At 33.1% G+C, this 15,356-nt stretch overlaps 2 protein-coding genes across 6 annotated transcripts; both read left to right on the top strand.

Moving 5' to 3' along the window:
• Nucleotides 1–98: 98 nt before the first annotated feature.
• Nucleotides 99–4,271, top strand: LOC111701589 (uncharacterized). Of its 5 annotated transcripts, XM_023472939.1 has the most exons (9): nucleotides 99–449; nucleotides 483–1,142; nucleotides 1,355–1,433; nucleotides 1,490–1,550; nucleotides 2,036–2,091; nucleotides 2,249–2,304; nucleotides 2,961–3,141; nucleotides 3,642–3,715; nucleotides 4,089–4,271. In XM_023472939.1, exons 1-9 carry the CDS (start codon nucleotides 127–129, stop codon nucleotides 4,168–4,170), a joined length of 1,572 nt encoding a protein of 523 aa, XP_023328707.1. In that variant the 5' UTR covers nucleotides 99–126; the 3' UTR covers nucleotides 4,171–4,271. The 5 variants fall into 5 exon arrangements, with proteins under 5 accessions (XP_023328707.1, XP_023328705.1, XP_023328704.1 ...); XM_023472937.1 differs by having other exon boundaries at nucleotides 99–1,142; nucleotides 1,496–1,550; XM_023472936.1 differs by having other exon boundaries at nucleotides 99–1,142.
• A 3,437-nt stretch (nucleotides 4,272–7,708) lies between these two features.
• Nucleotides 7,709–11,646, top strand: LOC111701586 (uncharacterized). Its single transcript, XM_023472933.1, has 4 exons — nucleotides 7,709–7,760; nucleotides 9,172–9,262; nucleotides 10,791–10,880; nucleotides 11,407–11,646. Exons 1-4 carry the CDS (start codon nucleotides 7,709–7,711, stop codon nucleotides 11,612–11,614), a joined length of 441 nt encoding a protein of 146 aa, XP_023328701.1. The 3' UTR covers nucleotides 11,615–11,646.
• Nucleotides 11,647–15,356: the final 3,710 nt, after the last annotated feature.

Genomic DNA, 15,356 nt, shown 5'->3' with positions numbered 1-15,356 from the left:
GGGGGGATAATGTATTTTTGGTTCTCTTATTATTATGGTTTGGCCAACTATTAGTTTAATATGTACACACAGACAATTTCTGCTTTATATGTGAAATTAATTATCCATCTATTCTTCCAGATTAGAATGACGTACTCCATATTTTTCCTCCTTTGTCCCGTAGCTCTAGCATTGACCAGCACAGAGAAGACGACCTCTGTATGTACAGTACTGTGGACCAGAGAGAATTGTAGAGAGGGACCGGAGCAAACCTGTACAACTATTCACAAGCCAGTTACTTTTGTTGTACATGATCGCCTATGCAGTACAGAATATAAAAAATCTTGTCAAATTGTTTATGAAACTAAAGAAGAAAAAGTTCCGACTGAAGTATGTGAGAATATTCCAGACAAGAAATGCGAAATTAAACCGAACCAGGAATGTACAACAGTAAATGTTAAAAAGGTTGACGTACAACCTGTTAAGACTTGTACAACTGTACCCGTACAACCTGTTAAGACTTGTACAACTGTACCGATTCAGCACTGCAGTACGCTGCCAGCTACACAATGTGAGAATGAATCTGAACTGGTTTGTACGACGATATTAAAGGATGAATGCAGACCAAATTCTAGTAAATTTGCAAACATTTCTGACAATTTTTCTCTCGATGACGAATCAAAAGAAGTCACTACGAAGGATAATCATAAAGAAGTCACTACGAAGGATAATCATAAAGAAGTCACTACGAAGGATAATCATAAGGAAGTCACTAAGAAGGATAATAATAAAGAAGTTAACACAACTGATGACGCCTCATTAGAAAGATCCAAATTTAGTTTGTACAGAAATCAAGAAAATAGTACAACCGACCAGCCAACTTGCACAAGTAACGAACCTACATGTACACTTCAGCTTGAACCTCACTGTACATCAATCCTTAAACAGCTGTGTCGGTCAGTGCCCGGGGAGCATTGTGTACATCATGCCCGGAAGCACTGTACAGATATTGAAACAGTGTACTGCCAGCAGTTGTACGGAAACCAGTTCTGTCAGGTTGTACCGAGTGTAAACTGTACAAAGACACCGGAGAAAACCTGTTATGAACAAGTTTCTGAAGAATGCTGGAATGTTGTACAAGAAAACTGTATCCAAGTTTACAGGTACTAGAATTCCTCTAACTTGCAACGAGAAAATTACAAGAGCTCATTTAGAAAATATAATTTATAATTCTATTCAAAATTCTGTTCATGTAATTCTCTTTTTATTTAATATGTGTTTATTTTTTTCATTTCATAAACCACTTTTCTTAAAAACCGATGCATGGTAAATATTTTACGACATTTTTTTACGATTTTACTTTCTGATTTTTCAGGGAGATCTGTCTGGTACAACATGGTGAATGTCAAGACAAACATACTAATTTGACGATGTCCCAGCCCGCCCTAGCACAGGTTTTCTGTTTTATTGACTTTAAAAAGCAAAAGTATGCATCTTTTAATTTTGAAAGGTTCAGTTTGAAACTGCGGAAACTGCACAGTTCAATGTTTCAACCCATTCCTGCTCCAAAGGTGAAGAACATTTTTTAAAGTTTTTTTTTCAATATTTCATTTTTTTGCATAAAAACCATGTGTAGTTACAGTCTAGTCTACACAAGTAAGAAGTTTATGCTGTGGAGAAGATTTTCTTTTAATTAACTCTAAACCATTTAATACTTTTATAAAAATACATAGCTGTCTACATTCTGCAGTAAGAACAATGAAGATAGTTTTTACAAAACACACATCGATAATACAGTATTACTGACTAATAATGATACTTTTTGAATATGAAAATCCAATCCAATTATTGAATTGAAGAAAAATTGAATTATTTCTGAATAATTATGTTTATCAACAAACTTGTTTGTTGATTAATCATCTCAAAATCATCTTTATACTTTTTGAAAACACAATGAGAGAATTGATGTTTTTTAGTGGCTTGCGCATAATTGTTTTATAACTGCAATAGTTTTACATTTTGTCGAAAACAAATTTTGATGAATTCCGTTCTTTAGAAGACGACATTTGGAAACAGCGGTTTGTGAAAGTCAAGAAATCTGTTAACCCGCAGGTATAGAAGCATCTCTCTGAGAATTAGGGTTAAAACGTTTTTTAAAATGATTTTTCTATGTTTTATTATGACATTTTTTTGGAATATGCATTTCCAAAATGAAATGTATCTTAAAAATGAGTAAGACTCGCGTTTACCCATATCTGCAACTTTTTAGATACCAGATAAAGTGTGTCAACAGGTTCCACATAAGGTTTGTCAGCAAATTCCAAGGTAGTTTTATATTTCGATGCTAACCTTCTTTCTTTCTTTCCTTCTTTCTTTCTTTCTTTCTTTCTTTCTTACTTTCTTTCTTTCATTCTCTCTCTCTTTCTTTCTTTATTTCTTACTTTATTTCTTTCTTTCTTTCTTTCTTTCTTTCTTTCTTTCTTTCTTTCTTTCTTTCTTTCTTTTTTCTTTCTTTCTTTCTTTCTTTCTTTCTTTCTTTCTTTCTTTCTTTCTTTCTTTCTTTCTTTCTTTCTTTCTTTCTTTCTTTCTTTATTTATTTCCTTTTTCTTTCTTTCTTTCTTTCTTTCTTTCTTTCTTTCTTTCTTTCTTTCTTTCTTTCTTACTTTTTTTGTTTCTTTCTTTCTTTTTTCTTTCTTTCTTTCTGTGATTGTGTAATCGTTACTTTTAAATTGAGTTGACTAGACTACTCCTTTTGTATCAGAGTTGGCTCAACTCTTTCCCTTTTTTCTCTCTCCGTATTTTAACCATTCCTTTTTAAATCTGCGTTTACTAAACTGTTCCTGTTTATCTGCATTGACTAAATAGTTTCTTTTATCTGCCTGTATTGAAAAAAGCGTTGACCATTCCTATTTTGCGTTCTATTTAAAAAACTTTCCACTTATCGTTTCATGTTGGTTATAAATATCTCTTCTACTTTACAGGGTATGTGTTCCTGAAAACATAACTGAGTGCAGTACATCTACTGTACAGAACTGTACAGTACAGCATGTACAGACTGTAATCTCTGAACCCAAACTGGTTTGCACTGATGTACCGAAGGAAGTGTGCTGGGAGGAACAAGTTCTTAAATGCAACAAAGTTTTGACCAATGTCAAGAAACAGGTTTTTCAAAAAGATTTGAATAAAAAATCTAAATTTAACTTGCATAGCTAGATGCACCCGTTTTTTATACCAGAGAAGATATGTACACAATATATCCTTGAACAGGTTGGAAGAGAGGAGTGTGTTCATGTACCAGAGGAGATATGTACACAAAATATTATTGTACAGGTTGGAAGAGAGGAGTGTGTTTATGTACCTGATTAGAAAGTTACACACTTATAGCCATGTACAGGTTGGAAGAGAGAAGAGTGCGAATGTACCAGAGGAGATATATATTTATACAATATATGCATGTACAGGTTGGAAGAGAGGAGTGTATTCATGTACCAGAGGAGATATATATTTATACAATATATGCATGTACAGGTTGGAAGAGAGGAGTGTATTCATGTACCAGAGGAGATTTATATTTATACAATATATGAATGTACAGGATGGAAGAGAGGAGTGTATTCATGTACCAGATGAGATATATATTTATACAATATATGCATGTACAGGTTGGAAGAGAGGAGTGTATTCATGTACCAGAGGAGATATGTACACAAATACCTCGTGAAGTAATCAGATACAGGTTAGACTTTTTAATTTCAAAATAAAATTTTCTGATCTAAAAGTTAATATTTTCATTTTCAACATTCAACTGTTCTTAAATCTTGAATTTTTATTTTAGCATTTTTGGAGCCTTTAGCACAACCAAATGCAGTTACAAGTAAATTCGACCTGTTATCAATTATGTTTTTCAAAAGAGAAAATGCAAAGTTTCTAATTTTCCAGTTTTTGGCTTTGGGATTTCTGATAGAATTTCTCCTTTATTGTATTTTTCATTTTTCCTATTTCTATTATCGTCAACGGCGGTAAAAGACGATTTAAAAGTTTTTCTTGATTCCAAATTTTTATTCCTTATTTTTTTGGAAATTTACGTTAATTTTCTGAAATATTTGTAGGGAAGTGAAGCAGTGTTCAACTAAAACAGTTGAAACCTGCAAACTGAAATCAAGACTTAGTTGCGTTAAATCATCAACTTAAAACAACAATTTTTTATTCCTGACATTTTTAAATATCGACGGCGTGATAAATATCATTATGTAACAATTTAATCAAGAATCAATAAATTATTTCAATTTTGATTTTGCTTTTGATCTTGGGTTTAACTAGTTTTAAAAGAGAGGGGCGTAAATTCAGTGACAATTTTAAGTTACCCGGGTATGCCGGATTCACGATGAAAACCTTAGTTTGAAGAAAATATAAAGATATCGTTGTTTTAAATGTAAGTGTCTCGCAGATTTATGCGTCAAAGATAATTAATGAGACTGGTATAATTTGCAGCACGTTTTAAGAAGTAAAACGACGATATCTTCCTCATTATTTCTCAGATAATGGTTTTCAGGTTACCGTTTTGAATTGGGCAAGCCTCTCGTTAATTGGGGGTCACTTGCACTGCATTCGATCCCTTTAAGCTTGTAAAACCATTTGCGGGAAAGCTACAGTGTGAGAGGGTTCTTTGTTTTACAAGAAGATAGAAGAAATTAGGAAAAAAGAAAGGTACAGTGCTTCCCCCTCCCCCCCCTTCTTAGTTTTGAGGACAAAGGTAACGCCCCCCTCCCACCCTCAATTCTAAGTTGAATATGATAATATATGGATAAATACTGAAGGATGAATCTGAATGAGATGGGTGCGCCCATTACTGAGTTTTTTGTTACAGCTTTACACTTGTTAAACTAAACCTAACAGTGGAAGAGATAGGTCCTATAATCCTATTAGAACAGTTAACAGTAAACGTCATTAAAATCTTTAATAGTTTCAGTAAAGACCTAAAAAACTTAAATTAAGCCTTTGCTAGGTTCAGGTAGAACCTCACATACGTAAATTAAACCAAGGATAGGTTCAGGTAGAACCTCACAAACGTAAATTAAACCAAGGATAGGTTCAGTTAAAAACTCATAATCATGAATTAAACCTTCGATATGTTCAGTAACGACATCTGCATCAACATGAATTAAACCTTTCATAGGTTTAGTTAAAACCTTAAAAACATAAACCTCTTTATACTAGACCTGACGTTGGTGCAGATACTGATTAGCCCGTCTCAACTGAAACCAGTGGTTTTACTATCCTATATTTCCACTACTTCTTTCAAATTATGAAATCAAATTCGATCAATTAAACATATAGACATGTTAACTTCTCAATTTCAGATTATTAGTTTGTTATCTAGAGACATGATTGTAATATTTGTCCTAACTATAGGGTAAGTTATCTTTTTTCCAGCAATTATTTTAAGAATCATTTTAATCAATTTCTTTTAAAATGCATTTTACAATTGCAGAATTTTTATACTTATTTTGCAGTGTTCATCTTCATACAGTGTACACTAATTATTTCAATCCAGTGAGAACTAGAAAACTGTGAAATATAAAGACGACATTAAATGTTTTTTTAAGTTGTATAAAGCAAATAGTTGTACCAGCAGCCTAAAATTCGTTATCAGAAGTGAAAAATCATGTAAACAGCACAATTTTGTTTCATACAGGACCATTTAGAATCATTACTAGAGTCTTAAAATCGTCATCGTATTCCGCAATTTTCTGGTGATCACTGTAATAAGTACCGTTACTATGCATTAAATTATGTTTATATAAAATGTATGGAATCAATTGGTGCTGGCTAAAAAAGGGTATTTTTGAGTATCTTGAGTCCTATACAGAATACATTTCTTGTCATGCATGGACGAGTTCCGTGCTATTGATAGATAGACAATGGTACAGAGGACAGGCAGACGTTTAACTCCAACCTTCGAGTGTGCGAGGTGGAAAAGACTTCACACCCGCGCTTTATTAAAAGCATGATTAAGGGTGGATGACCTTTGTAGATCGAGATTGAATCCTAGCCGCAGCGCTCGGCCCAGAAAGTGTCATAACTTAACCTAAACCGTGCCCGCAGCGCTCGGCCCCCTTGTTCTAGCCGCAGCGCTTGGCCCAGAAAGTGTGTTAAACTAACCTAACCCTAAATAAATACTAATTTAAATGAAAATTGTTGAAAAAGTGGTCAATACAAAAGTAAAATCTGTAGTGAAGTCTTCCCCACCTCACACACTCGAAGGTTGGAGTTCAGCATCTGCTCAGAGGACGGTCTCGACTGTGTACGTCCTCTGGTCGATCATTGTCTGGCCGGGTTACATTACAAGGATCGTATACATTGTACAGGTTGAGTTTAAGTACAGGGCTTCCAGAACCTGAAGCTGGATTTAGTCGGGACACTCAGACTCTTCAATCACTCATTCGGTATGTATACAATAAATACACAGATTTCTCTGAAATATGAAGGCGACTCTTAAGATCAAGTTATGCCTGTACAAAGTTCAATGAACAAGAGACAGAGCAATTGTGCAGTGTAAACAGACCCATTTCACTTAATAAGTGTCTAGTAAAACTATTTGTTTTGTAACAACATTAAATACAAGTATTGCTGAAATGTCGTCTTTGTTTTCCAGTGTTTTGTATTTTGATTTTAAATAAAAATGATTTTTGTTAAACGTAATTTTCGAAGAAAAGAAAATTATGGTTCTGAGGAGTCCAGAACAAACAAATTTATTCTCTAAAATTATTTATTTATGCCACTTTTAAAGTCTTTATTTAAGTTCAAAATCAACCTTCAGATATTAAAATACATTGATTTATAGGTTGTCGTTAAAGTGACTGGGACCGTGTGGGGGTGGGGGGCTTGTATCGTAAAATGTAAATCTGTGAAACGAAAGCTTAACAGATTTTGTTTGAGGCAGACGACGGCCCGATTCCGGCTTTAGATAGTTATTATATTATGAGTTTATTGTAGTTTTCATATTCTTTGTTTGTAATCTCGTATCTATTAATGAACCCTCGGACCGATTTGCCTCAGATTTGGGAAACCCGGTAGAACCACGGGAATGTTTTCTAGATTGCTTCAAAAGGTCTAAGCTAAGTGGGTTAACGTTTTTATGGCAAGCTTAGTTCTCCGACAATGCTGGGTTCCACAAAGGAATTCATTAATTCATGGTTTCCTAGAATTTTAAACAATTGTTTCGTTCTTTTTCAAATTCTTAAATAAGCCATGTCTGTATTCAAGTCAGAAAACTTAATTCAACCTTGGAATCGTCATATTTAACCGTAAACAGGCGGGGGGAGGGCGTTTGGCGCCACCCTGTAGTTTTTTGTCCTAGCACTCTCATTTTTGACACTATCACCGTGAAATTTTGTGACTTTTAATGAATTGTAGTTTAAAGGATTTTTTGTTAAAATTTGTTTTTAATTTATAGGGTAGGGTGTGAAAAAAAATCTTAAATAGCCCATAACATTTTTCTTAATTTAAAGGGTAGGGTACAGGGTGGAAAAAAGTCCGGTCTGTGAAAAAAATCTAAAATAACCTATAACGTTTTTGTAACTAAAGCTGCAGATCTAAAAACTTTATTTTTGAAAAGCCCTTGAAATATGCATGTAGAAATATGTGTCACACATTGATATTTGTTTAAAACAAAAAAATATTTTTTTCATTTTTTTACCCTTTTTGAATGTATTTAAGTTTTTTTTATATGAGGGTTAAACGAGGAGGAGCATGTACTTCAACTGCTGATTGTGTAACAGGTAAAGAAACGAATTGTATCTTTGCAACAAATTCTGATTTTCCAATATAATATACCTTTGCAACCTATTGATGGTGTAGACCTTTTATATTTCATACTATATATTCTGTTAGATCAATTAACTTTTGTTTGAAATATAAAAGGTTTAAAGGATAGGTTGCAAAGATGTAGGGATTAGAAAATTTTAGTTTGTGGCAAAGACTCAATTCCTTTATCAAATAAGATATCATTGGATTAATTTTGTTCTATAATATTATATTTTCCTTTAGATTTTTGATCCCATCCCATCCTTATGATTATTAAGGGAATGTTGGGTTGTTGTCAAGGGACCAGTGTATGATTATTAGGGGAATGTTGGTTTGTTTTCAAAGGACCAGTGTATGATTATTAGGGGAATGTTGGGTTGTTGTCAAGGGACCAGTGTATGATTATTAGGGGAATGTTGGGTTGTTGTCAAGGGACCAGTGTATGATTATTAGGGGATTGTGGGGTTGTTGTCAAAGGACCAGTGTATGATTATTAGGGGACTGTTGGGTTGTTGTCAAAGGACCAGTGTATGATTATTAGGGGAATGTAGGGTTGTTGTCAAGGGACCAGTGTATGATTATTAGGGGAATGTGGGGTTGTTGTCAAAGGACCAGTGTATGATTATTAGGGGACNTGTACTACGTAGTATGATACTGTACTGTACTACGTAGTATGATACTGTACTGTACTACGTAGTATGATACTGTACTGTACTACGTAGTATGATACTGTACTGTACTACGTAGTATGATACTGTACTGTACTACGTAGTATGATACTGAACTGTACTACGTAGTATGACACTGTACTGAACTATGTAGTATGATACTGAACTGTACTACGTAGTATGATACTGTTCTGTACTACGTAGTATGATACTGAACTGTAATACGTAGTATGATACTGTACAATACTGCTCTTTAGATATAGTAATGTACTGTAATGCACTGCACTGTAGAAATAGTACTGTACTGCACTGCACTGATATTCTTCACTGCAATTAAACATACAGCATAGGATTCAATATTTTACAGCATAATACACCTCAGAACAGTGTAGTTTAATACTGTACATAATTACAGTACAGTTGCAGAACAGTACAGTATAGCACAGTACAGTACATTCAAAGTTTTAAAAGTACAGTACATTATATTTCCAAATTTTGAAAGAACAGTACGGTACAATTTTCATAAGTGTAAAATTTGTAAAGTCCGTTGCAAATACAGTACAGAGCAGAATGGTAGACTGCATGCAGTTTTAATTAACCAATTCAGGAAGTACAGGGCAGGTTCAAGTACATTGTAATTTTACGACCATATTTATTAAATTAAAAGATATACATTTTAATAATTTTAAAGACTTTATCAATGTTAGAATTTGTTCAGGCGAAGGGAAAGCTGGTCAGTGTGTAACCAGTGCTGACTGTGCATCCCGTGTACCGTACTGCAGCAAGCTGGGGTACTGTCACGGCGGCAGGTGATTACTTCAAACCTAGCTAAAGATATTGTATCCAGATCATATCAATTGCACAAGATTAGATTGTTTCCGATTATGACTTCTGTGATTGAGTTTTGAGATTTCAGTTTTTCCTAGCCTGCAATCCTACAGGGCTTTTCCTAGCCTGCAATCCTACAGGGTATCCAGGGTATTTTCCTAGCCTGCAATCCTACAGGGTATCTTTTCCTAGCCTGCAATTCTACAAGGTATCCAGGGTATCACAATAAAACTTTGCAGTAGGGATATTCGAAAAATTTTCAAAAACAAAAGTCCTTTTTTAAGTCGAAAAAAGGAAATTTTTATTTGCTGCATGCAGATTTGGCTGTGTTCAATTCAAATCAATTTTTTGTTCATGTGTTTTTACAAAATGTATACTTCCAACAGCTGTAAAATGAATGATATGAGTCATCTCATTGAATATGTATGCGAATAGCAAAAGAGTATTTTTTATTTACCTGGTTTAATAAATAATCATAAAAATACATAGGTAAATAATACATTCAATCATCTACATTGAAAAAGGACAGATAATGTTGCCTTTTCTCTTGAAGTTATTGAATTAATGATTGATCTAACCAACATTCATAATCTAAATTCATTTTCGATTTTATAGAACTTCTGTCAGAGAAGATAAATCTTGTTAGTTATCAAATATGATAATCAGTTAGAAATTTGCCAGGTTCAGAATTTTCTCTAGATTTGGAACTGAGTTTTTGCCACAAACTCAAAATATTCCAATCCCTAAATCTTTGCACCGAGTGGTGTAAACATTTGATATTTCAAACTTGGAATATTTTACCAAAAGAATTAAAAGTTTGATATCTACGAGTACTCTATAAACTCAACAGAAATAAAATACAGTTCAGAACTTTTTTTTACATTAAATGTTTACAATTTAATAGCCTTTAGCCTTGAGAATTGAGAAAGATAAAAATATATTTTTTTAACTAACTATAGTATAATAAAATTTCTACAAATTTCTCTATTGGTTTTCTTATTTCTGTGATACTGATTTTCAACCTTCTTTCTTTCTTTTCATTCTGCAGGGGGGGCCCCCTCTCAGGTGCTAGGGGAGGGCGCGCCCGGCATCCCCCCCTACTTGCGCCTCTGGCTGAAATTTTTCCTCAAGGAAAAATTAGGGGCACAAAAATAAAAATTGGTAACACAGTAGAAGTAAATATTTCCATTTACTGATAGCGCCGATTGAAGGATTCATAACTCTGATTGGATAATGAGATAGATAGAAAGATAGATGTTACCGCCATACTAATTCTATTGGTTCAGAATAGACAATAACCCTGATTGTATCAGGCGTTGATGGAATCAGCAAAGAGGAGTGCTACTAGGCCTTTAATTTTGACTGCGGCGCAACTTAATGAAACAAAATGTAAATTCTAATTAAAAAAGCGTATACAAAAAAAATTGGTAACACATTTTCCCCTGTCAGATGAGATTCCCATTCCCAGGGTTGGGATCTTTAACAGAAACTATATTGTAAATAATTCAGATTACCGTTTGACGAAGCTCAGATTGAGATTCCTGACGGGGATAAAGAAGGAGAAGAACCTGCTCAAGGGTTTGTCAACAACAATCCCAGGTGTGTGAAAGTCGTCTTATTTTTGAACTTGAAACACCCTATTCTCATAGATAAATAAATAAACTTAGATAGCTTATGTACGCAAAATCACAAAGAATTGTACAGTCCGCGAACTCATACTTCTAGGGGTCAAAGTGTACTTCAATGATAAGCGGGGTGGTTTGGTATTTTAAAAATGGATTTCATAATTATTAAACCACTCAGGAAGCGTTTTGAAACTGAAATATTTTGCGTAAGAAACACCTTGTGAGACGAAACTTTTGCGGTGGAATTACGCTTTATTAGGAAACGTTTTTAAGTGCTCCTGATAATCGGTTTTGTGAGGGGAAACGTTTTGTGAGTGCTGCTCCTAATAACCGGTTTTACCTTGTTCAGCTGAAGGTTTAAAGTTACCAATTGTCATTACCATTTACCACTAGCTCTATAATTAGAGGGTCAACGCGAAATTACGTGTATAGTCCCTTGAAGATTAATCTCATACATTTTGGAATATTTTTTCTAATTTCATTGAAAAGTTTTTTTCTAGGAAAAATAACCCTGCTTTGAAAACCTCATCTGGCCAATCTAGTGGAGGAGGAGGACCTAAACCCCGACCCTCTCAGGGTCCAACCCGGACAGCCCCTATGAGCCTTAAAACTAGCTCCGCTGCCAGCACTAATCCACAAGGAAGCAACACAAGAACTAAACCTAAACAATCCCCGGCAAACTCAGGAGGTATGTTTTTACATCTTTAATTGTGATAATTTTATATTAACCTATATTTAGTTTTCTGATTATATACAGGGTGTCCCACGAAACATGACAATAGCAAGACGACTTGAAAGTCGTCTTTGGTATTTGAATTTCTTTGTGACATTTAGTCTTCTATCTACTTTAACATGTATGATTCTTGAAACAATTATCACATAATTCTCCTAGCCCTGGCATTTCCAAAAAGTGGTCTGCGTTTTTTGTGCTTTCAATATTACCGGAGATATAAAGAGTTTGGTTCAGATTTCAATTTTGTTAAATAAAAGCAAAATTGTCGAAATCTGAACGAAATTCTTCATATCTCGGGCAATATTGAAAGCACAAAAATGGCAGACCACATTTTGGAAATGGCAGGACAAGGGAAATTTTGGGATTATTATCTCTAAATATTTACTTCTAAAATCAGGTTGACAAATAAACGCAGCAAATTATATCAAAAATCAAGACGACATTCAAGTCGTCCTGCATACTGTCATGTTTCGTGGGACACCCTGTATGTATTTTTTCTCTTTTATGATAATGCAGTTATAACCAGAAAACTCTGAAATAGGAAGACGACTTTCTAACAATACTTGAATGCTAAACAAAAAGTTTTACTAGACACTTATTTAATCACTATTTTTTTCTGTTTCCCATGCTCATTGGACTGTTTAAATCATTGCTTGAGTCTAAAAGTCGTCTTCCTATGTCGGAATTTTTGCTATTAAATCATTTCAATAAAAGTCTACTTTCAAATATTGAATAATTGTTATTGCTTAATTCATCATAAATCAGTGGAAATATTGTCGTCATCACAGGTTCTTAGATTTACTTTTAAAATGTCTTTAAGGAATTTGTAACTTGTGACAGTGATAATTGCAATATATAAGTAAATTCTATAAAGTAGCTGATCTAAAGATAATATATATATATATATTATCTTTGTATGGATTATTTTACTACTCTGATAGTGCAACTTTTAAGTAGCTAATCTAAATATGGATTATTAAACTTCTCTGATAGTGCAACTATTAAGTAGCTAATCTAAATATGGATTATTAAACTACTCTGATAGTGCAACTATAAAGTAGCTGATCTAAATATGGATTATTAAACTACTCTGATAGTGCAACTATTAAGTAGCTAATATAAATATGGATTATTAAACTACTCTGATAGTGCAACTATAAAGTAGCTGATCTAAATATGGCTAATTAAACTAATCTGATAGTGCAAATGCTCAATGTACATACATTTCTCAGCAGTAACAATTAGAGCTAAATTAGTTATATACAGTGATAAGCAGAAAACTCTGAAATAGGAAGACGACTTTATAACAATACTTTAGTGTATTTGATGGTGTTACAAACAAATAGCTTTATTTGAAACAAATGTTATCACTAATTAAGTGAAATGGGGTTGTTTACACTGCGCAATTGCTAAATTCCGTGCTGATTGGACTATTTAAAGTCCTAGCTTGAGCTGAAAAGTCGTCTTTCTATTTCACAGTTTTCTGGTTATCACTGTATTATAAACCCCCCTGTTCGCGTGACCCCAGCAAAGGTTTTTAAATGATAATAATAAAAAATTATGTTTATTTTTGTAAAAATTGTTACAGTCTTCGCAATTTTTTTACAAAATCCGTGAAAATTTTTTTCTAATTGTTTTTCAATGTTATAATGAGGTTCACAATTGAAACATAAGATGGGCGCTAAGCGCCCTAAAATCCTAGTTTTACATACTTCTTTTCTACCAATCCCATTTCCGAAAACTGTATACTAGTGTGTAGACCATAAGCTATAAGAAAAGAATAAAAGGAACAAGTTTCCTTTAGATTCAATTATCTGAATTTATGGTTTCCAAACGAGTGGTTTTACTGTTGTTTCTATTGTTCAGATGTGTATAGTCTTTATTTTGATACAGGGAGTTCCAATACAACAGAATCTTACTTTTCCTTAAATAGATTTCTTTATTCTTCATTTTTTTCTTAATTCTTCAAGTTTAGTTTCTTTGCCCAACTTTATGAAGAGAGAAATACAAATGATTTTGCACCATTTTCACCTTTATTTTAAAAACGACGTAGGAACTATTTGATGAAAATTGGCTTCAAAATAAAATTGTGTTTTTAACTTCGTTCAGTATGAAATGTTTTTGTTTTGTTTAATTTGTTTTGAGTATTAATAATTATTTCGATGATTTATCAATGAAGAATTGTTAGGCATGTAGAAAAAAGCTGAATACTATTTTATTAAAGATTTTATAAGACTCTTCTTACAACAAACAAGTCAATCTGTCATTTTAGACAAGAGAACTAACAATTAATTCCAACAACTGCCATGCTGAATATTACGCAAGGTTTAAAGTTGAGATTATTTTGTAGAATTTTCTTCATCAAGGTCAATTTCGCATGTCAAACTAAAGTTAATTGCTGGTATGATTGAAATCTTTCATAACTTTAATCATACCTCCTCTTCCTGGAGAACTTTTGAGAAGAACATAAAGGTTTTGAAATTATATTATGCATCCAAATATTATCTGTGCTGTGCTGTGCTGTGCTGTGCTGTGCTGTGCTGTGCTGTGCTGTGCTGTACAGTACTGTACTGTACTGTACTGTACTGTACTGTTTTGTACTGTACTGTACTGTACTATAAACAAAATTAAAGAACTGTGATAAACAGCAATAATTATAAATAATTAAATCTTCCTGTATCTATTACTATTTGTTTAGATTAAGGCTTATGGTGTCTGTGTTGAACAGTGTGGAAAAAGATGCTAAGCCAGCAAAAAAACTTTAACTATACACTATGTTGTACAATTTGCAAATAAAAAAGGTCAATAAACATCCGATTTTTATACTATATCCTTAATGAAATTATTGCAATGGAAGTTTTAAATAGTCACTTTTTTAGAGATGAAATATTTCGAAAAATACAGGATGTCTCTAAAAAAACGCTCATTCAGACATTGTAGCACTTTTGAAATCATGAATTCGGGTCTGTTTACACTGCACAATTGTTGTGTCCAATGTTCATTGGAATTTTTAAAGTTAAAACTTGGTTCTAGCAGTCGTCTTCCTTTTTTAGAGTTTTCTAGTTATTATATATTACTGTACATAGATACAATGGTACAGAGAGACAGATATACATAGATAAATACAAGGTTATAATGCAAGGAAAGGTAATTGCAGTTGCTTATACTCTGCGTACATATTGGGGCAGAATTTGCAAACAAGAAAAGATGGATTCCACCCCCCCCTCTCCCCCGAGACAGTACACTGGAGTACAAAAGATGCGTGCACCTCTGAAATAACTTTCCTTGCATTATAACCTTGGATAAATATAAATATAAACTAAAATTATACTTTAATCTACTAAAAATAAACATATAAAATTGCTTGTAACCCTGAAAGTGTTTTTTTCTTTAAAATATTATTAATTTTATAGATAAATGATCCACCAAAATATGTTTGTAGGTTTATCTTGATAAATTATCATGTTTATTGAAAATTATTCTTGTGAAAGAACTGAACACATGGGCAATGTCTGGACAGATACAAGTAATAAGATTGTTTAAAATCTCTTTTAAAAGAAAAATTTAATTTTATCCTGAGCAAGTAAAAACAATTTATTCTTGTAGGAATAGGAAAATTCAAACTTTTCTGAAAACTGCAAATATTTGTGTTGTTATAAAGAACACATAAAATTGCACTCATTTTATAGAAAGATAAGCACTTTATTCTAAAATTAT

The sequence above is a fragment of the Eurytemora carolleeae genome, unplaced genomic scaffold, assembly GCF_000591075.1.
Source record: "Eurytemora carolleeae unplaced genomic scaffold, Eaff_2.0 scaffold432, whole genome shotgun sequence".
Classification (NCBI taxonomy): domain Eukaryota; kingdom Metazoa; phylum Arthropoda; class Copepoda; order Calanoida; family Temoridae; genus Eurytemora; species Eurytemora carolleeae.
This window is presented reverse-complemented; position numbering and strand designations above follow the sequence as displayed.